General features: G+C 39.6%; 1 protein-coding gene across 1 annotated transcript in view; it reads right to left on the reverse strand.

Moving 5' to 3' along the window:
• Positions 1–4,228: 4,228 nt before the first annotated feature.
• The window catches only part of cc2d1b (coiled-coil and C2 domain containing 1B), a 35,502-nt gene continuing 16,824 nt past the window's right edge, over positions 4,229–22,906 (reverse strand). Inside the window, exons 16-26 of the mRNA XM_085804317.1 lie at positions 22,159–22,284; positions 21,038–21,096; positions 20,766–20,882; positions 19,675–19,748; positions 18,478–18,536; positions 17,607–17,658; positions 17,370–17,469; positions 7,622–7,712; positions 6,662–6,784; positions 5,980–6,023; positions 4,229–4,511 (exon numbers count right to left, since the gene is read on the reverse strand). Coding sequence (XP_085660443.1) covers positions 6,012–6,023; positions 6,662–6,784; positions 7,622–7,712; positions 17,370–17,469; positions 17,607–17,658; positions 18,478–18,536; positions 19,675–19,748; positions 20,766–20,882; positions 21,038–21,096; positions 22,159–22,284 — 813 coding nt within the window. The 3' untranslated portion in view covers positions 4,229–4,511; positions 5,980–6,011. The remainder of the gene's footprint in view (positions 4,512–5,979; positions 6,024–6,661; positions 6,785–7,621; positions 7,713–17,369; positions 17,470–17,606; positions 17,659–18,477; positions 18,537–19,674; positions 19,749–20,765; positions 20,883–21,037; positions 21,097–22,158; positions 22,285–22,906) is intronic.

Raw genomic sequence — 22,906 nt, forward strand, 5'->3', positions numbered from 1 at the left:
TTTTTTGGCATTTTATCTATCTGACGTGTGCAATATGTCCTGATCCAAAAAAGAAAAAAGAAAAAGAAAAAACAGAAACGGTGCAATTTGTCTGACTGAAAGTAGCATTTCTTTTCTTTTTTTTTGTTTGTTTTGTTTTGGGTTTTTCTTTCTTTGTCTTCAGTTGTGCGATGTTACAAACCTATAACACTGCATGCAAACAGAAACGAGCCTGAAAACAGTGAAGAGAGAAAATCAACTTTGCATTTTAACAGTTTGTGGATGAAACGTAGAAAATCATCCACGTCTCGGTTGTCATGAACTGGGTTTTTGTTATTAATGTTTCTTTTTCTTTCTTTCTCCTTTTCTTTTTTTTTTTAAACAAACATTGGTGAAAAATGTTTGAAAAGCCAAAAACCCTCTATGTATATCCTTTTTTTTTTCTTTCTTTCTTCTTTACACTACAAATGTCAAGAAAAGTGGTCTTTATGAAAAAACAACAACTGTAGTATATGTAAAATAAAAACTTATAGAAAACTGAAATGAGTGTTTTTTTTTTTAATTTCTGGCAACAAAAACATTTTATCATCCAAAGAAAGCAGCAAATATTAGAAAATATTCTTTCTTTTTTTTTTTAATGGGACATTTTGAAGCAAAAAAAGAGAAATTCAGTCAACAATTAAAACAAAATAAGTTTCAGAGATTATTTTTTTGTATCTTTACGTCGTGACATCATCGATCTTTGTAAACACGTAGGTGGATTCAGACATTACAACACAAATAGAAATGATTGGTGGTGGTGACAATGTGTTTTTAAAGGGATAGTAGCATTTTTTTTTTAAAGTGGGGTTGTATGATCTACAAATAGCCCCTAAGTACTTTAATACTTAGGGGCTATTTGTAGATCATACAACACCACTTTTAAAAAAAAATGCTACTATCCCTTTAATTAGTTAGGAGGACAATGTTTCTAAGTAAACGTGATGTTGGTTTTCAAAAAAAAAAGAAAAGCACAGAATAAAAACTGTCAACAAAGAAGTAAAAGAGAAACAAATGTTGTGACCACAGAAACGTTTGGCAACTGAAACACGTTGCAGTCGGCGTTGAGGTAAAACAGTTGGAGATGGGATCAATGACGTTGGCTCAGTTTTTTAGTTTTTAGTTTTATATATGGCTTCTTTGTGCAGCATCTGTTTCGAATGCTGCCGCTAAAACTTTAAAGGGTCAGTTCACTCTAATTACTATTTAAAAAAAACAAGTGCATTTTGTCTTTCTCGTTTTAAAGTTTCAATTATTTTATTATTTTGGCATGTTTTGGGGGCTAATTTAAATCCAAAGTTCACACTGCCCTTTTTGGCCTCTCCTGCCTCCTGTAGCCACTAAATCGCCCCTGTTACTGCTCAAGACACTAAAACATTTTGTTTTCCAGTGGCTGCTAACATTTTTAAATCAAATCTTGCACTTTGTTTTTTTGTTCTTCTCAGACAACAGCTCCTTTTGTTTAAATATTCATCCAGCGCTGTGTTGAAGCGAGTGCTCTGGACATGTGATTCCATTAATACAATATAAGTTTACTATTTTCAGCAAGGAGGAACAAAACTGTTCAAGTGCAATTAGTGTCGAGTTCAGTTCAGTGTCTTTGGTCCTTTCGATTAAAATCTTAAATGATGAATTAAATAAGTGGAAGACTGTGGAGCTTCGTCTTAGTTTTCACCTCTTTTTTCTTCCTCCGAACCAATGTGTAACGTGATATAAACCACTTTTTAAATGTGTTTTTGTAAAATTAGAGTGAACTGACCCTTTAAAACACAAGAGGGCTTCCTCCCAAGATTCAGAGCTGATGCATAGTTTATTATTTAATAAAATAAAAAAAAATAGCTCCACACATTTAAAAGAAAGTTTAACATGTCAGAAAATTCACTCAGACTCAGCTCAGCTACGTTAAAGTTTTAACTGCTCATCAAATAAAGTGAATTCCCCCGAAAATAATAACTTTTCCTTAAAAACCATTAAACATGAGTGAAATAATTAATCTGTTCTTGGATCAAATGAACTTTCAGCTTCCTCTCCCGCTCAGTTTTTTGTGCTGCTCAGTGTAAACAAGTCGAGGCTGAACTCACCTAAAGCCTCAAGATAAATAAGTGAAGGATTTAAGGATTTAGTGAAAGTGAAAGGTGCCAAAAAACAAAACAAAAGCAAAAAAAAAGGAGGAAGGGGGGAGTGTGGTCTTTAAAAAATAACTCTATAATAATAATCATCGTACCTTGTGTAGCATCGTCATTTTTTTCTTGGCTTACTCCTGTAACGTGTGTGTGTGTGTGTGAGGGCGCTGCGCTGCGTCTGCCTATGTCAAGTCATTTTAACATTTAAAACCCACTGGACTGGATATGTGTTGCAGATACGGATGTCACAATTACTTGTTTTCACAATTAATCGCGGTATTAAACGCCACAATTAATTAATCGTAAAGATTCTTAAATACCGTCACTTTCCAAAAAAGATTATTTTGGAAACACAGAGGCAGATGTGAAGAAATACTGGTCAATTTACCGTTTATACGTAACATGGTAGAAATTTAAATGTTAGCGTCTCATTTGTGATAAAAAAACAAACAATTAAAATAAACTTAAACATTTGGTATGGATGACAATTAATGATTTGAATATTTAAAACACTTCCCCTGGAGGATTAATAATTGGTTACATATGAGTAGTAGATACTTAAAATATGAAGTGTAAAGATTTGTAATGTAATTATATTTTGACTGTGTTTGATTTTACACATTCATATGTTGTGAAATTAATTAGGCTAATGCGTAATAATCGTGATAATCGTAATACCGTGATTATTTCTCTGACAATAATCGTACAAAGAAAATCTATAATCGTGACATCCCTAGTTGCAGATGTCTGTAATTCAGTTTTGCATGTAGATATCTTTAATTGAGGTGAATTAAAGATATCTTGAACTGGAATTATGACTAGTCCGAATCAAATTGTAGATATCTCAAACTGGAATTAGGAATAGCCGTAATTCAGTTTCAGATATCCGTAATTCACATAGCGCCGGATATCTGCAACTGAATTGTACTGTAGATATCTGCAATGACAAACCCCCATACACATGAATGGCAAAAGTGACGTCATTTGTCCTATAGGAAGAACGTACAGTAATTGTGGATATCTGAAATGTTCTTTTTGACGAGGCAAAACTGAATTACAGACATCTTGAATGAAAAAATCCAACTATTCAAAATGTAGAAAGACGTTGTCGATATCTACAATGTTAATTCCAGATATAGTCTACTTGCCAACAATGAGTACCCGGAAATGTTGAGTACCCCAAAGTTTTATGTTAGAAATAGATAGTATGGGTCCCCAGTATTCAGAAACTGCCGGATGCTAACTTATATATATTGGCCAATTAGCATAACAGACATAATTAGCATACATCAGCATAATTGCCTATATGGGCAATATTTCAACAAAATTGACTTGGCTGATCTGGGCAATATTGGAGTGGTTTTAGGGGTTATTGATGATGCTGAATCCATTTCTGACATTTTCAAAATTCAAAATGGCTGTCTAAACCGGAAGTGACCAGATTTTGAAATCCATCAAAATCGGCCCACTGGCGCTTAGAATCTGGTCACTTCCGGTTTAGACAGCCATTTTGAATTTTGAAAATGTCAGAAATGGATTATACTATCTATTTCTAACATAAAACTTTGGGGTACTCAACATTTCCGGGTTCACAATGGGGCCCTATGGGCTGGCAAGTAAATATAGTCAAACGTAGCTTTTAAATGTTAAATCCGCCATCTTGCCATACGTAACTGTATCTGCCTGATGTTTCACACTGAGAAGCAGATGATGATGATGATGATGATGATGATGATGATGAATTGTTCTGGAGAAGAACAGAATAAAAAACCCTGACGTCTCCTCCTCCTCCCGTGCCATCGCCATCGTCGTTGTGTTGGTCGTCGTGGTCGCAGGTTTGGCAGCTAAAGGCGACTTCAAATATGCAGGACTTTTACAGCAACAGTGATTACTTTGGTATTAGTGCATAGGTGCAGTTCTAGATACCAGAGCTGTATAACATGAGCAATATGTACACATTCTTTGATATATACTATATACTGTATATTTATATTTATATTATATTAACTAAAGTCAGGTGGGGAAGGGAGGGTGGGGGTGTGGGGGTGGGGCAGCAGGATCGGGTTAGCTCGACACTGAGCCCCTTCAACAGTATCACAGGACACAACCGCTCCGCGTCCGCCCAGGAAGACGCTCTGACCTGCTCTGTGTGTGTGTGTGTGTCTCCTCCTGGTGGACCGTCGACGTGTCAAAAGGCCGCTCCTGTTGTGTCTCGCAAAAATGTGCAAAAAGTTCTTTTAAAAAAAACAGTCAAAGACCCCGAGTGAGTGGGTGGGTCGTCACGTCAGAGCCCCGATCTGAACGTAGAGCTTCCTCTCCAGATAGATCGATCTCTCTCTCCTCCGAGTGTTTTCATCTAGTGCCTTTTACCTGCAAGACAAAGAGTCAGCAATTAGCAGCTGGAAACTCACTGAATACATATTTACATATTTTCATAAACACATTTAAAGGGATAGTTCAACATTTTGGCAAATTGGCCCATTGCCATAATCCCTATAGTCATAGCAGTAGGGTTGTTACCTTTAATTGTCGGTGCAAGTTGTTTTTAGAGCTGCTCAGTGAACACAATGGAGGTGAATCATACAGGTCCCCGATGTCCCTCATCAAACTCATCAAATACACAATACAACAACTCCACAACGCTCTGGTGGACAAGTTGTGACCTGCACATTCACCACGCTATGAGATAACATTACAACAGATGAAGCAAATACTCAGAACTACTTTTTCTTTTTTCATTTACCTAAAAAACAACTCTGTCTCTCGTAATTTTACATGATTATCTCATAGCGTGGTGAATGTGCAGGTCACCACATGTCCACAAGAGCGTTTTGGAGTTGTTGGATTGTGTATTTGATGAGTTTGATGAGGGACAGAGGACCTGTACGATTCACCTCCATTGTGTTCACTGAGCAGCTCATGTCTCTGCCCCGCTGATCTCAAAACAAGATGCACCGATAATTAAAGGTAATGAACTTACTGCTACAGTATGACTATAGGGGTTATGGTGATAGGAGAATTTGACAAAATGTTAAACTATCCCTTTAAAGTTTAACAATGTGGGAAATATGCACATTTTGTTTTCCCACTGAGAGTTGGATGATGAAAATCTAAAACACTCTTAGTCTGTAGGAGAAATATGAAGCTGCAGCCAGTTAGTTTTAGCTCAGCATGAGGTGTTAAAGCTGGACAACAGCTTCTCTCTATGCTCAGCTGAAAAAGCTTTGTTATTTCAGTTTGAATTGTCTTTTTTCTATTCATGTAATTTTCCCTTTAAAAAATTACAGAAGAGTATTTAAGTCACTCATGAAAAAGAAAATGAGAGAAGGATTAATTTTGTGGAAATACAATGTTGAGAATAAACTCCAAGGAAGCGTGGGACTGTCAGTCACACTGGATGGACCTGAGAGGAAATTTTGACTTCACTCTCGACATAGTATTTCGACTTTATTCTCAAAGTGGATAATGAAAAAAAAGTATTCCTACTCTCATTTTTATTTCACGAGTGGCCCCTAATACTCTTCTGTAAAAAAAATATAAAATTGATGATGTGACTTTTGTTTGTCTTTTACCAAACAAACCTTTACGTCTTGAGAGTATGAGTTATTGGCGTCTCTGTAGCTCCACAACACTTATGGTGCTGACAATGCAAAACAATGCTGCAACACATTTCACCTTCATCAAATGAATAAATAAATTTAAAAAACCTGCAGCTCCTGTGATTTGGACACTACACTTGTCCATACTGGGATTTGATAATTATGCAGTCGTGGCAAAAACTGGGAAAAACTGAAATAATATTCTCTGTGTGTGTGTAACAAGCAGAAACATGAATCACCTGTATCTCGTCAGTCGATGGTTCAGCTCGTCCTACAGAAGAGTCTTGGAGCAGACGAACAAACAACAAAACAGAAACCATCAATCAGGAGTTGGATGTTTCCTTCTTCACAGGGTTCCTACAGCTTAAGCCAAGTTAAATTTAAGACTTTTTAAGACTTTTTTAAAGCCACTTGAAATGAAATTTAAGACCGACTTCATAATAAACACAAATGCAGGAAAAAAAAAACAAAAAAAAAACACCACATCAATTACATAGGGTTAGGGACAATTTTACCCACTTTCCTATGTGATCCCAGGTAAAGTGACTGCTACATGAACATTGGATTGTGTCTCTTTCCAGCTGTCCTTTCAAAATAAATGCACAAAAAGTCCGGAAAAAAAACAAAACACTGACTCGGGAGCTGGTGGCGGTGAGAAATTTAGCGTTGACGGCCGCCACTAACTTCTCTATGTCGAAATGTTACCAATTATTTTGAGATTTGAGACTAATTACAACTATAAAATACCACTTACCATGTGTTAACATTTTTAAGACTTTTGAAAAATTGATTTAAGACATTTTAATGCCAATTAAGGCCTTGTTTTTAGATTAATGAATTCAATGCCTTTTAAGACTTTTTAAGTATCCGTAAGAACCCTGCTTCAGCTTCGTCTCCTCAGATGAAACGTGTCCTACCAACCTGCGAGTGGTCGATCACCAGCCAGCGCTCCGTGCTCTTCTGAGTGTCCTGGCCGCTCAGAGGCTCGCGCAGCCGAATCTTCAGCTCGATGCGACCGCCCGTGTGTTTACGGCCGTCCATCACCTGCAGCAGGACGACACAGGTCAGATCACAGGTCAACATTACTCTCTCTCTCTTTCTTTCTTTCTCTTCAGGTTGTTCTTTTCGGGTTGTTTTTTGGGGAAACACATACAGAACAAATACAAATTCTATTTTTTTATTGCCAAAAAAAAGGCTATAAGAATCATCAGTAATAAACCTTTCCGTGAGCCAACCAACTCACTATTTAGTCGCCTGAACATTTTGAAATTCAGGGACTTAGTTGATTACATTACAATACAAACCATGTACAAAGCAAAAAATAAACTTCTTTACTCCTCAAGATATCCAGAATCTGTTTAAAATGAAGGATTCCAGTTATAACCTGAGAAGACCACTATTATTTGAGAAACCAAAGACTCGAACTACTGTAAAAAAAAAAATCACTGTCTTTCTGTTAGAGGGGTTAACATCTGGAATAATTGTCCTGAAAATATTAAATTATGCTGTACTCTAGTCAGCTTTAAAAAACTTTATAAGAACAACATAATTTCTCGTTACAGTATGGAAAATTAAGTTCAATGACTTTGTACTATTTTGGGTTATGCGCTGTGTACAATTCTTTATTTTGTTGTGATCAGAAATTTAAGTGTACTGATTAATTTCAAATGTCTGTGATCTGATCCTATTGTATTAATGCGTATATATATATATTTATTTTATTTTATTTTAATTTTTTAAGGTAAAAGGGGTAGGGGTATATAAGCTTTGGCTTCAACCTACACCCTTTCAGTTATATAAGCTTGATATAACGAAATAAATTCATTCATTCATTCATTCATTCATTTTATTTTTCCTTTTTCCGACCCGGGTGCCGCTCACCTCTGCGATTTCCCTGATTTCACTCTGCGTCTCCAGTTTGTCCAGCTTCACGAGCGCCGTCCCAATCGGCTTGTCGCTCCGCAGGAAACCTCTGCGGAGAAGACACACACACAGCAGTTTGTTTGAGACACAAAAATTCAAGATTCAAGAACTGTATTGCACACAGACAAGCTAGGTACAATAGGAGTCAGACTGAGTTAAAAGAGTTAAAAAGCTTTAAAAGAGTTTTAAAGGAATAAGTTGAGGCAAAAAAAGATAAAGAAAACATCAATAAATAACATCGTTAAATGATACTGAAGAATAAAACACAGATAAAGCTGCCAAAATATATTTTATATACACAGAAATTAAAATATGTATTGTAATGGGAAATTTTGGTGTAACCCATTGTATGCTGTACAAGGGTTGTATACCCATGTTAAAGGGATAGTTCAACATTTTGGCAAATTGGCCCATTGCCATAATCGCTATAGTCATAGCAGTAGGTTCGTTACCTTTAATTGTAGGTGTAAGCTATTTTCAGTACGGCGGAGCGCAGCAGCTGGCTGCTCAGAGCTACGCTATGGAGGCTAACGGAATTTCTTGGTTTCCCTCATTAAACTCATCAAATTCAACATCCCAAAACTCCACAGCGCTTTTGTAGACAAGTTGTGACCTGCACAACCACCACGCTATGAGATAATGACGGAACGATACGAAACGGAGCCGTTTTCGAGGTAAATACAGGGTAAATACGGAGACTGCTTGCTGAAAAACTGTCCCTGAACGCAACGCGCATCATCGGTTTTGTATGAATTTACCTCTAAAACAGCTCCGTTTCGTATCGTTCCGTCATTATCTCATAGCGTGGTGGTTGTGCAGGTCACAACTTGTCTACAAAAGCGCTGTGGAGTTTTGGGATGTTGAATTTGATGAGTTTAATGAGGGAAACCAAGAAATTCCGTTAGCCTCCATAGCGTAGCTCTGAGCAGCCTGCTGCTGCGCTCCGCCGTACTGAAAATAGCTTACACCTACAATTAAAGGTAATGAACCTACTGCTATGACTATAGCGATTATGGCAATGGGCCAATTTGCCAAAATGTTGAACTATCCCTTTAACTAAGTGAACTTCCTTTCACCTTGTGGAAAGTGGTACTCAGCTAATCCTTTTCTGATACCTGTATGAGACGATTCACTGAATCCACACAGAGCAGGTTAAAGGTCAGACCGGTGCTCTGTGTTAATTTACAAGGAGAGTTGTGTCCTGGCGGTGAAGCCAGGCACAGCTACCAGTGCCATATATTTTGTCTGCTGTTCAATGTGTTTTGGGAACTATAAAGATAGCGCCCGGGTGAGCCTCTGCAGCTCACTCACTCACTGACTGTACTCCTGTTCGGTTGTGTGTGTGACTCCATTCATGAATGCTTTTTATTAAAACTCAAGAAAGACAGCTGACGTGTCCAGTTATCCTTTTTTTAAATACTTTGGTGAAGGAACAACATTTTTTGCCACCACAATCTGGCGACCACGAAGGGACCTCATCCGTGAGCGGATTCCGGGACCTCTGGACCGAGGGTGTTAGAACGCGCGCTCCAGGGGCCAAGCCCTTGGGAAACCTCAAACTCCCCAAAGGAAGGCAGAGAAGAGGGCCTGACGTCTGGGAAAACGGAGTCCTCTCACTGTTGGGGTCTAACGAACTCGGTGGCTACAGAAGACACTTCGCTGTTTCTTTCTGGTGAGTTTTGAGAAAAGATAAGAAAAGAAAATAGACATAAAGGGTGCACAAATCCTCCTACCTACTACTAGATAGTAGAGTCGACAGACGTGTCGGACACTTGTCTTCCCAAGTGTCTGGGAGTGGGATCTAAAAATAATCAGATCACGAATCTGAAAGGCACTTAGAAGGCCTGGAAACTCTAAGAGGAAGAAAAAGTTAAATAAGGTTCAGGTCCTTATTCTGGTGGCTGGGGGCCACTAGGCGTAGAAGGTTATTTGTTTGTTTGGGTAATTTTGGCTTAACAATTTTGACTGTCTGGAAAAAATAAGAGTAAATTAAAGTTGGAATCTGTTAAATGAAAATAAAATAAAAATCCAAATTTAGTAGTAGCCTACTATTTTCATGGTAAATTAATTAGTAATTAAAGAAAAGTAAACCTAAATTTGTCTGTTTAAAACAAAATCATAATTAATAGTGACACTTTTTCTTATTACTATTAAAGGAGTAATAGTGAGTAAAAAGTAAAATCAAAATTTGACTTCTATTAAATAAAAAATTGCAAAACGTCTGGGAGAATAATCATGGGAGCAGAGAATAGTAAACCCTCTGGAGGTAATCCATCCGAGGGACCAGATTATGAGGCCCCAAATGTAAAGTACATGATGACTAACTATGGGAAGGAAGCCGTAGCCCAATTAGATCTGTGGGTCAGAGAATTAAAATTTCCAAGAACAGGAAGCCTCAGCGTTAAACAGCTGGAGTTCCTACACATGAGATTACAGATAATGGCGGAAGAGCAACTAAATAGTAGAAATAAAAAAGAAAAGGAAATTGAGATAGACTGGAAAGCTTTTGACATGTGGATGCATGAAGCAGAGCGTAGGCAGGGCTCCAACAGGACCGTGCCCCAGTGTCTGAAGCTGGATCCGGACCTGGACTCTGCTCCACCTGCATCTCGACAGCCCCAGCAACCCCAGCAGCCACAGCAGCCCCCACCTCCACCTCCACCTCCACCCGAGGATCAGCCTGCCCCTAGCCCTCAACCTCAGCTGCCACAACTCCAAACATCGCCCCTGCCTGCATCTGCATCGTTGGCATCATCACCAGAACTGGCCAACGTATATGCCTCTCTGCAAGAGGCACTCAGAAACCTGAGTCTGAGTCCCCCACCGTACCCTGAGCCCCACCCTAACCAGGAGCTGCTGCAGCAGGGCGCTGGAGCTGCATGCTTCACACCACAGTATGAGCACAGCGCAGCTGCTGTCTCATACTCCACACCAGCACCTCCAACGGGGCTCGACCAGCGACCAAGATCTCCCTATAGCGACATGGTAGCATGGCACGGCCAGGGGCAGGACCGCCCCAGACCCGCACCTAGATCGCGTGAGGTGCCACCACATCCCCAACCCCACCTCAGCTCCACAACGAGGTCGGGCCTGGGTTTCAAAAACAACACAGACTCGGCCCGACACATGACAGCCCCCATGATTGAAGTGGCCGCAGGAGATGGGCAAGTACTGGTGTACAGGCCATGGACAGTGGACTTTAAAATGACCAAGGAGAAAAAGTTGAGGGCTGAGAAAAGGGCAGCAGATAAAAAAGCAAGTAAAATCATGGCATCGCTGGCTGCGATTCAAGCAGTTCAAGCCCAGCAACAGAAGAAAGAGAAAGAACGTAACCGCGACCACGGCAGACGCAGATGGCAAAACAGAGGCCGTGGCGAAGGAAACGGGAACCGTTGTTTTCGGTGTGGGAAGATAGGACACTGGGTGCGGAATTGCCGTAAGCCCAGGGGGGAGGTGAACTGGGACTCACTACTATATGGTGGAAGTGGAGGCCGGGACGGGTCTGGTGGAGACACTGGGCCGCTGGGAGCGCGTTGGAAACACGTGAGAGCACCTACACTAACACACACACTGATACACAGACACATGCTGCACGCCGTAACACTGAATTCAAACAATCCCCGCCTAGCATTATTTCATCAAATAGGTTATTTTGAGATCATGTTAAATGTATTGCCTCAACAATCTGAACCACACATCTCATTGGTGAATCCTGCATGTACAAACCTGGATAATTGGGTACAGAAGCTAAATGCTTCCTTAAACTAGACGGCTACAGCTGATCCTCAGGTGCACTTTAAAGAAGTCCTGAGGGCAAATTGCACATTGTTGAATAATGATGTTGAAGTTGAGGATGAGATCATATTTTTTTTTTGACATCCCAATTTTCACATAGACAAGAAACTGTTTAAATCTGTTGAAGAGATCTCGGAATTAAAAGATATTCTCAGTCATCTCTGGGCTAAAAGTAAGCATGACGTTTCTGATTAAAAACAATTATGAGCCTGTTGTTATAACAATTAAATCACACTGTTTTTGTCCCTGTTGTAACCAGTATCCTCTCAGACATGAAGCAGTTGAAGGCAGTAGGCCTGTGTATGATGCTTTGTTGAAAGCTGGTGTGATTGTGCCATGTGCTGGTTCTCCAGTGAGAACCCCTATTTTTTCTGGTGCATAAGATTCGACCTGAGGGCGAGCCTGTGGAGTGGAGATTTGCGCAGGGCCTGCAGGCTGTAAATGTTGCTGTGCAGGCCAGGGCGCCGATGGTACAGAATCCGTACACTATTTTGTTTTGAATTCCAACAAATAGTAAATGGTTTTTCAGTTGTTGATCTTTCAGACGCTTTCATGTAGTTTGACAGTCAATTTTGGTTTTGCCTTGTTGTTTTGGTGGGACGCTGTATGCGTTCGCTCGTTTTGCGTGAGGGTCAGTGTGAATCTTCAACGATTCATAACTTTGCTCAGAGGGACAGACTGGAGACTCTGGGGCGGCCAGAGGGGAGCGTTTTGGTTGCAGAATGTTGATGGTATTTGGATTGCATGTGAGACCAGAGAGAGATGCATTAAAGCTGCTCTGGCTCTTTTCACCCACCTGGCTGTACAGGGGCACTAGGCCAGCCTGTCCAAACTGCAGTTTGATGCCACAGAGGTCACATTTTGGGTCACATGATCTCAGCAGAGGAAAAATCCCTCTCATTCAAGAAGAAAATTTCAATTTGGAGAATCTCCAAACCTTTTAAAGAAACAGGTATTATGATTTTCTTTGGCCATGGCAAGCAAGCAGAAAATGGGTTGTTCATTGTGCAGTAATTTAGGCACCATTAGCAGCAATTGCTCATGGGAAAGGCCTAAAAGCTCAAACCCTGTAACCTGTGTTAGATGTGACACTGACGACTGTGGAGGCTGACGAAAGTTTTTCAGTGACTTTAAAATAGTAGTAGAAAAACCTCCGACACTTGGACTACCTGACTGCTCATGACTTGGACCATAACTGTTGACGAGAAGGGTGGGATTATGATTTCTGACAAGTACTGTTTTAACCCTGTTTCTCTCCTGCCAACAGTTGAAGATGGAAAGCCACATGACTATGTGGCCATCATAATGTCTGTTTGCTCCCACAGGCCAGAGTTAAAGGATACTCCACTCAGTATTTTTTGTAGATTGTTAATTTTCAGAACATTGGACAAACCTAAATGATCAGCATTAATTGGTGTTTTTTATTATTTTTTGGTTGAACTGCTGGTACCGACATAACAAATTTCTGTGCGAAAGTTCACATTGACAACATTGACATTTTCTCTCTAGGTGTTCCCAGGACAGATGCAGCTGCACTCGCAGCTTCAAGGCTACTTTTGTCTCACGGATTATATGTCCGTTGTTTTTCTCTAACACCCCCCGTTCCATCCCCACAGTTGTGGCTACCACTGAGATAGCCAACTTGTTGATATGAGCCTCTCTGGGAAGAGAGGGCCGTGTGGGAAACCAGGGAACAGCAGTCTCTGCTGTTTCCCTTGTTTATGTTTTCTCCACAGTGTGTGAAGTTGACACATGGGTTGAACCACGTGTCAAAAGGGGGAATGATTGAATGATTGAAGTATGTATGAAATCACTGGCCAGTGTGAGGATGAATGATATGGTATGGTGCATTCTAGTTGTTGTTTCCTTTTCCTTGTTGGTTGTTTGTTTTTTGTAAGTACATTTTACCAATAGGTGAAGGTTGCCCTGCAGGAGCCAGCAGAGACAAAGCTGTGTGACCTCAGGTCAGGCGACTACATTCTGGTGAACGTCCATGACATCCCTGTAAGCAGCTCGGGTGCGGCCTAAGGGTGGCGATCAGCTTCCTGCTGGTCATCTCCATCACAGCGGGGCTGTCGGTGCTGTTACTGAAAGTGATCTACAACCGCGGGACGAGCAACAACAGCATGACAGATTCACCTCACCCAGATCACGAATCTAGACCTACACCACACACCTCACCGGCTGGTGAGGAGATCTGCTGTTACCACAGCTAACACAACATCAGTAGGAGGACAACGTTGGATACAAGGCAGTGATGACAGCTGCAGCGAGGAAGCTGACCAACGAGAGTTGCTACGTCTGCGCTGCCTTGCCACATGAAATGGGTAATTCATTGCCACTGCAATCCTATCCTCTAAATGTTTCTGAAACTTTAGGGGTGATGATTGCTTTCATCTTTGGTGCTCTCCTGCCTGGCTATGGTGCAACGAACAACACATTTAAGATCGATGACATTGCTCTGGACTTGGAAGATCTCACTGGCACAGTAGTCACAGGTTTTGGGACACTCACACCGGCCGTGCAGGGCCTCAGCAATGTGGCTCTGCAGAACAGGGTGGCCATGGACATGGTGTTAGCAAACCAGGGGGGGGGTCTGTCATGTTGTGGGTACTGATTGCTGTACTTATATTCCTGACATATCTGATAATATGACCCATGTTGTTGCACACCTAAATGACTTGTTGCATTTGCAGAAGAGCCGAGACACAGAAGAGAACGCAGGTAATGGTTGGTGGTCTTGGGCTCCATCTACCGGGTGGCAAACTACACTGTTGCATCTGTTTGCCCCGGTCCTCGCTGTCCTTGTAGGTCTGAGTGTTGTCCTGTGTTGTGTTGTGCCACTAGTCAGATCATTGGTGACGTCAATGATCTCGTCTGCTACTGAACGGTTTGTGCAGATGGAAGAGATTGAAGAGGAGTGGGTTCCCCCGTATGGGGATCAGGATGAGCTCCTTTAAGTTTTTTTATATTTGCAGTTTATTCATTTATATCTTTCTTCTGCATTGAGTGATGTTAAGCAATAAAGCTGATTTCTTAAATGTTTAAGTTAGATTAATCATAGAACACCATGTTTTGATTCTCATGCATTGCTAGATGTGTGATTTTTGATGTTTTTGCTTATCTTTTACAGTGAGATTTTGTCAATGGATATGATTCCTTTGAAGTGGTGATTTAGATTTTTCATGATACTGTTTTTGCTTTTTCCTGTTTTGATATGACTACGTTAATACTACAGGGGTGGTTTCCAAAACACTTCAGTTTTATATCTTTTGATAACTTTGTATTTTTTCTAATCATACTGTTTGTTACGTTGATTTATCTTTCCACATATTATTTGAAGTAGTTTAGTTATGTAGTAGAATATGGGATTTTTTCCTCATTATATCGGAGGTTTTTTTCCCCTTTCTTAGGTTGAGTGCAGCTAGACGGATGAGTCTTTTACCCTCCTCTTGTCAAGTGAGGGGGGGGATTTTGGCTCCTCTGTTCCTGTGAACTGTGTTTCTCTGCCCGGGGTCTTTAAACTCCCAAGTTGGAGACTGGGTGCGCTAGTGTTTGGCTGGTGCGGGGCAGGGAAACAGAGAACATGGGGTAGATAATTACAAAATTTCCTATTATTATGGTTTAGCATAAAAATGCTAAAAAGGGTGGAATGTAATGGGAAATTTTGGTGTAACCCATTGTATGCTGTACAAGGGTTGTATACCCATGTTAACTAAGTGAACTTCCTTTCACCTTGTGGAAAGTGGTACTCAGCTAATCCTTTTCTGATACCTGTATGAGACGATTCACTGAATCCACACAGAGCAGGTTAAAGGTCAGACCGGTGCTCTGTGTTAATTTACAAGGAGAGTTGTGTCCTGGCGGTGAAGCCAGGCACAGCTACCAGTGCCATATATTTTGTCTGCTGTTCTATAAAGATACTATAAACTATAAAGATAGCGCCCGGGTGAGCCTCTTCAGCTCACTCACTCACTGACTGTACTCCTGTTCGGTTGTGTGTGTGACTCCATTCATGAATGCTTTTTATTAAAACTCAAGAAAGACAGCTGACGTGTCCAGTTATCCTTTTTTAAATACTTTGGTGAAGGAACAACATTTTTTGCCACCACAGTATGTACTGAACGGCCCATAAAAGTGCAAAAGTGCAAAAAAACTGGACGTTTTCAAACAGAAACCTGACAGCTCTTCATATTTTATCTGCAGAAATAAAATCATTTGGTCAGATTTGTTCGTCTAAAGCAGCTTGATGCAGGAACTCCTTCCTACATGAGGACACCAGGTTTATCTGGGTCGGTGTTTTCTCCTGCACACATACTGCGTGATTTACGGTAACACCGAGTCTGACGTGTTTCAGGGTCGATCTACTTTGCTTCTGTTTTTTTCTCGTATAAACACTTCACATCCTGCTGAGAAGAAGCCAACAACAGTGACAGACGACACTGATACTGAAAAAACAACCTGATAACCAATTAATCAGCTGATATTCCTCATGTTTAGATCAACACACTCGTCTTACAACCTTGTGACAAAGCTGTATTGGAGGCTACAACTACAAACCACTCTTATAATTTGAAATGCAGCACTGCGGTAAACTCTTGGAAAATGTAAATAAAAGAAATAGAAATAAAAATAACAACGAAAAGGGCAAAAATCATGTGATGAATAAAATGCAAACTTGCACAAACAGAACAACAAGAACACAAACATTATTTTTTCCTCTAGTAGATCAAACAATGCAACGACATTGTTTCTAAATTAAACCCAGACCAGTTCGCCTGCAGTTTTAAGCCACACACACAAAAAAAAAGTGTTCACATCGGTTCCTATCGATGTGAACACTTTTTTTTTGTGTGTGTGTGGCTTAAAACACACACACACACACACACACGCTGATACTGGATTAAATCAGCCAATTAATCGTTGGGGCCGTAGTAACAGCACAGTCGGCATTTCGGCAAGAAGTGAAGTTACAGAGTGTGAGAGATTCACAGTTTGGAAAGGAAATGAGACAAACATTCAGTTAATGTTTCCGAAAAAAGTTTTGTTTTACTTTTTCTACTCTTCACTTTGTGTAACAACCGGTTCCTTTCTGTGCTCATGTGTGTTTAAACCTCCTTAAAAGACGCAGCAGATTGTTGATTACACTGGTGTGTGTGAGTGTTTTTCTTATTGAGAAAAAAGAAGGTTTTATATGCACATACAGTAACGTTGTTCCAAGGTGCAGGGCCGTACTAAAAATGCCAGAAAAAGGAAAAGGTACTATGCCCGCACACTTACTAGTTGCCACAAAATAATTCTTATTTCGCACAACGTTTCGATCACAGGGGAAATAAATCTGGACTCAAATGTGGAATAAATGTAATTCACTTACAGTATTTCAATTTAATGTTTTAAGAAGAAAGTTGACTTTTTTATAAGTACACTTAAATCAACTGTAGGTGGATGAGATATTTAATATTCATTATTATTTTATGGTTTCACCATTTGACATTTTCAGGAGCCTCAGTCTTACCATTGTTAAAAAAAAAAAGTTCAAATGTCATTTGAAATTACATAAAACCAATGTGAATAGAAAATGTACATTTTAACAAATCCAGTGCTTTTAAATAAATTATTTATTTATTTATTTTCATTTATTTAATTTATCTATCTATCCACAATGTTTTATCTGTCACTGACCCATATATAGACATGAGCCACCAACAGGATTGCAGGTATATTGATGGTAGGTTTGGTTTTTCTTATTGCCAATATGATCAGATCAACTATTAATAGTGTGGATGGAGAAAACCAGGAGAAAACCCACGCACACACACAAACACAAACTTGACTTTACACACAAATAAAAACAACCACACCTCATATTTACACTGTGTGAACCTGAGCTGGGATGTTTTTCGACTCTCACCCTTTGTGCAGCAGCTCCAGCTTGAGGCCTTTCGACGCCACCACCCTCCTGAAGCCGCGGTGGTTACGGTTGATCGACAGCGTGAAGCTCTGGTTGTATTCTGGTGCAGACGGAGAGACGACAGACGAAGAGATGAAGAGATGAAGAGATGAAGAGCGAACGTTTACTCAGCACACACATACTAAGTATTTTGGGCAGAATAAATCCAAAAACCACACACAGTTTCCTTCCACACACCTGGGGAGTTAGTGTTCTTGATGACAGATGTTTTGTGTTTCTGCGGCTGCTCCTGGTGGAGACAAGACAAAACAAAACAAAACACAGAAACATCATGGGTGTGCATCACGTCAGCAGCCTGTGGTACAGTAGAAGCAGAAAATATGTGGAATTTTTCTCTTTTTTTTTTTTAAAACAGCAGGGTTAGAGAATTTAAATGGAAGTTAGTCATGAGATTCTTTCAGACACCTGAAATTACAGCTAAATTTAGCACAACACACTCAAATAAATGCTGGAGAAACTGTGGGCCACACATTGGTAATCAGACCCACATACTCTGGCTATGCCCAAAACTGGAAGCATTCTGGAAGGAAGTGTTTGAAACACTTCATAAAATATTTGGTGGAAATATTACAATGGACCCAATGGTGGCCCTACTAGGTCTATTACCAAGAGCTATGGAAGGAAGAGCCAACAAATATCTCTTACAGATACTACTAGCAACAGCAATTAAATGTATTACAGTAAGGTGGTTGAAGCCTGACCCTCCAACACACAATATGTGGACTGAAAAAATAAAGGAAATATATCAAATGGAACAAATAACATATTCCCTGAGGCTCCAAAAACATATATTCACTAAAAGGTGGAGCCCTGCTATGGGTAAACTGATATAATTTTATTTCTTTTATTCCATCTTGTTTTATTCTATTCTATTTTATTTTATATTTTTCTTTGTCACTGTAGTCTCCGTCTCCTTTGTTGTACCATAACTGTTACCTTGTGTATGAAACAGCAGATATGATGATTATGATTCTGTACATGATTTTGTATGAAACTTAAATAAAAACTAAGTTAAAAAAAAAACAAAAAAAACACAGCAGGGTCGTACGTTACTGGGGTAGGGGAAGTCAAACTTGACATAAGCATCCAGATCGTTTGCTTGGATTCCTGAGGGAAGAAGAAAAACATTTATCACAAAACATACGACCGACTGTGTGTGCTTCTTCACCCGAACGTCAAAGTTTTCAGCTAAAAATAAACAAGACTTTAATTACGTCTTTTTTTTAAGAGTGCTACTGGAAGCTAAAGCTGAAAATATCTACTTTTAAAGCTAAAAATAAATTAGTTATATACAGGGCCGTTGCTAGGAATTCTGGGCCCCCTTAAAGAATACTAAAGTGGGCCCCTCCCCCTAACTTTTCCTTTTTTTTCCTTAGACTACGTATGTATTATCATTTTTTATTTAGCCTACTATGTTTTGATGCTAATGCAGCATTACACTGCAAAAACTCAAGTATCTTAGCAAGAATATTTGTCTTATTTCTAGTCAAAATGTAATTTCTAGTCAAAACAAATCTCATTATACTTAAAGTAAGACACATCATATTAAAAGTAGCTTGTTTTTAGACACTTTTTACTTCTTTCAAGCATATTTTCACTTGGAATAAGTAGAAAAAAATCTGATAGTGGAGCAAGTTTTTCTTCCTTATTACAAGCACAAAAAACTTACTTTCACTGGCAGATTTTTCTATTTATTGTGAATTTAAGTGAAAATTATCTAAAAACAAGTTCATTTTTAGGTAATGAGTCTTATTTTAAGTGGAAAGAGATTAGTTTTGACTAGAAATGAGACATTTGGACAAGAAATTAGACAAATATTCTTGGAAAGATGTTGTGTTTTTACAGTGTACTATGAGTATTAGTCAGGGTCTTACACAGAATAAATCAGTCATACAAAGATTAGACTACTGGGGTTTTTGATGGGCCCCACTGGGCGCTGGGCCCCTAGAGTTATCATCACCTTTCTCCCCTATACAACGGCCCTGATCACAAAACATACGACCGACTGTGTGCGCTTCTTCATCCGAACGTCAAAGTTTTCAGCTAAAAATAAACAAGACTTTAATTACGTCTTTTTTTTTAAGAGTGCTACTGGAAGCTAAAGCTGAAAATATCTACTTTTAAAGCTAAAAATAAATGAGTTATATACAATAAGAAATGGCAGCTACAACTACACGGATGTGAAAACTGCTGTTTGGACGTGTTGCGCCGTGCGGTGCTGATGTGTTTGGACTGGACTTTTTACCGCTCGGTGCAGGAAGATTCATCCCTTTTACGATGACGACGACCATGTCAGTGCTGCTCAGCTCTGGAAATATCCTGACAGGGAGGGACAGCGGGAACAGGAAGGAAGGAAAGAAGAAAAGGGAGGAAGAAAGACGTGAAAGAAGAAGAAAAAGAAAAAAAAGTCATTAATAAGTGATGAAGAACAGACGGCAACAAAACTGCATCAGCAAAGAGAAAGTGAAGCAGAGATTATCTGTCAATCTGCTCTGGAGACAAAACTGCATTTTACAGTTTAGTAAGAATCACAGCCTGATGATATTTTACTTTCATTTTTACTCTACAGCAGGATCTCATGCTGTTTTAATTTTAACCTAAGGGCACTGGAATAAGCATCATTGGAAACGTGTTCCTGTTTTTAGTAACTTTAAATGTGCTTCTTATGTATTTATTGTGTTATGTATGTATTGTATTATGTCTGTCTCTCTTGGAAATGAGACCCTGTGTGTTTTAATGAGATTACCTGTATAAATAAAGGTTTAATAAAAAATATAATTATCTTTTTTTACCATCCTCGTCTTTTAGAAGCTGCAAATTCTACAACTGAAACAACAACAACAGTCACACTTCTTCACTGTTATATCCACAACTATGGCAGAAATTTGAGTCGTCTTGGCACGAAACAGATTAAAAAATTATATTTCTGACCTGGGAGGATTTACGATATGGAAAAGTTTAGACACCTGCTGGCCAAAGTACAAAGAGTTTTTGGGTGAAAAGATGTAAACTCACCATTAGACTATAGGTTTTTCTTTAAATATTTAAATGTTAATTCTAATATTAGCTTTTAGAGAGTTGAAAAAAGTATAATTGTGCTGTGTGTCAAACATTCTTACGGTTGTATTGTTCTAATGTTGTTATGATTAACTGTGGTCTGCCCTTTTTTTGGTTTAGTTTTTTGGTTTTGTATTGTTGAGAACATGTTTGTAGTACGATGAGTCCATGTTTGTCTATATGTTTGGACCCCGTCGAAAACCAGATGATTCATCTCAAGGGGTTTATCCAAATAAAGACATTTCAAATATTAGGCCTCTTGTTTTACTCGACTTTTACCTGACAGTGTTAAACGATCGCTCCTCAAAGTGATGTTTAGGAGGAGGCAGACCTCTGGACTGAGCCAGCTTCAGCACATCCAGACTCTTCTTACAGCTCTCCGCCATCTTCTCAAACCTGAAAGATAAAAAAAAACAAACGTCCACAGTCAGAGAGGAGTCAGTGAACGTCACCTGTGTTCCTTGTGATTTTAGATAAAGTGTTCAAGTGTTGAAACTGAGCCTGGAGTTTTTGTGTGTGAACCTGAACTGAATGAAAAGTGCGAGTCTTACTTTGTAGTTTCAGACACGTTCCCCAGGTGTGTGAACTGCTTGGAGTGAGTCATACATTTCTAAAAGAAAGTAGCAGAGTTGGGAGAATCACAAACAGACCAGGAACAGACTCGCTGAAGATTTCTGTGGATCTGAATTAATTTTGAGATTTCTAAATATATCGGGAGCTAAAAATGTGTCGTTCTAGAGAGATTCAAGTTTCTCCTGGCAAAAGGAAAGAGCTTCAACTGGAAACTGTCAGGATGCAGAGGAAACACGCACACACAAGACATTAAGTGTTATAATAAATCATTTCAGTCTGGCTGTGATTTATATCTTACTTTGCATATGATAATGTTTGTTTTCAGTTCCTGGTTCTTGTCGCTTCTTAAACGTGAACAAAAAAAAGGCTTGTGCACATCCAGAAGTGCAGCCAGGTGCTGAGTCCAGGGAGACGAGTATCAAAAACAAGAAAGGACTCGCAACACTGTATGAGCGAAGAGCGCACTGCTCGAAACGTTGTCCTTTTTATAGTCTTCTAATAAATTTTTGTATATTTGGGAGCTCATACAGTGTTGCGAGCCCTTTCTTGTTTTTGCTTCTTAAAGCAGAAGTAAGCAATCCGGTCGTTTTGGCTAATGCTGCGTTCCAGGCAGGCTTTTGAAACCGTAAGTTACAGCTTCAAGTCACGACTTACGACTTTGTAGCGTTCCAGGCAACCCGTAAATCGTTTTTTTTCCGACCTGTTTTACCTGTGAAAGTCACTATAACGGCCACTCGTAACTTCCGTGAACTCGTACCAGATCGAACTGGTACGACTTTACAGGTCGGAAAAACACGAGTTACGAGTTGCCTTGAAAAGTTTTCTCCTCGGCTCAGAGCAGAGTGACTGAGAGACCCATGTTTCAGTTGAAACACTCTATGTAAGTGATTGCTGTCAGAAGATATAACTATTTAAGACTTATATTAACACAAAAATATCGCTTACTTCTACTTTAAACGTGGACATTTAACAAACAAATCCAAACATGAGCTGTGGTCAAAGAGTCAAAATGTTGGGTTTGTGTCTCTTCAAAATAAAAGCTTTGATAACCAACAACACTATGACCACCACTGTGACCAGAGGAATCCTGCAGTTTTACCTCGTACTGCTCCTTGAGGATCTTGGCCAGCTGTGTGTAAACCTGCTCGGCTTTCTCCGAGATCTGAACGTCGCTGTGATGAACCAGGATGAAGTCCTCGTCCTCGTCACCGGGGGGCGACGGCACCTGCAGGCGCAGCACAGACCAGAGCACAGACAGTCTTTTGTCATAATCGCTTTCAGTGGCTATTTGCATTTCTAAAATTCATAAACAATCTCCGATAACCCACTAATTTACAGTCCGCTAATTACCTGATAATGTCAAGAAAAAGCCAAGAAATAACAATTAATTACAAGAAATAGCATAGAGATAACGGTCCATTTCATAGTAATGTCATGTTTTTCATAAAGGCAGAAGTTTACACATGCTCTTTTCATACTTTGAAGTTTTTGGAAAAGGCCAGAATTTTTCTCCACTAAGTCCTTGCAATTGTCAATTATTTCTGGACTATTTCTACCCAATCAATTATTATTTCTTGGCTATATTTCTAGACATTACTATGAAATTGACGGTTATAGGCTTTTTCTAGACATTATGACGCAATTACTTCTTCTACGTATTCCTCAACGTAGAACTCAGTTTGGCAGCTCTTCTTTTTCCTGTGTGGCCATGAGTCAGTGGAATGTCCTTCCCACAGAACTTATTCTATGTACAAATCCTCACACATTCTCATGCTTGTCAAAGCGCTGGTTACTAAGTAAGCAAGTTTGCACACATTGTTGAGTATTATGTGAGTGTGTGTATGTGT

The sequence above is a fragment of the Trachurus japonicus genome, chromosome 17, assembly GCF_045865225.1.
Source record: "Trachurus japonicus isolate A0001 chromosome 17, Traja_1.0".
NCBI classification, from domain to species: Eukaryota; Metazoa; Chordata; class Actinopteri; order Carangiformes; family Carangidae; genus Trachurus; species Trachurus japonicus.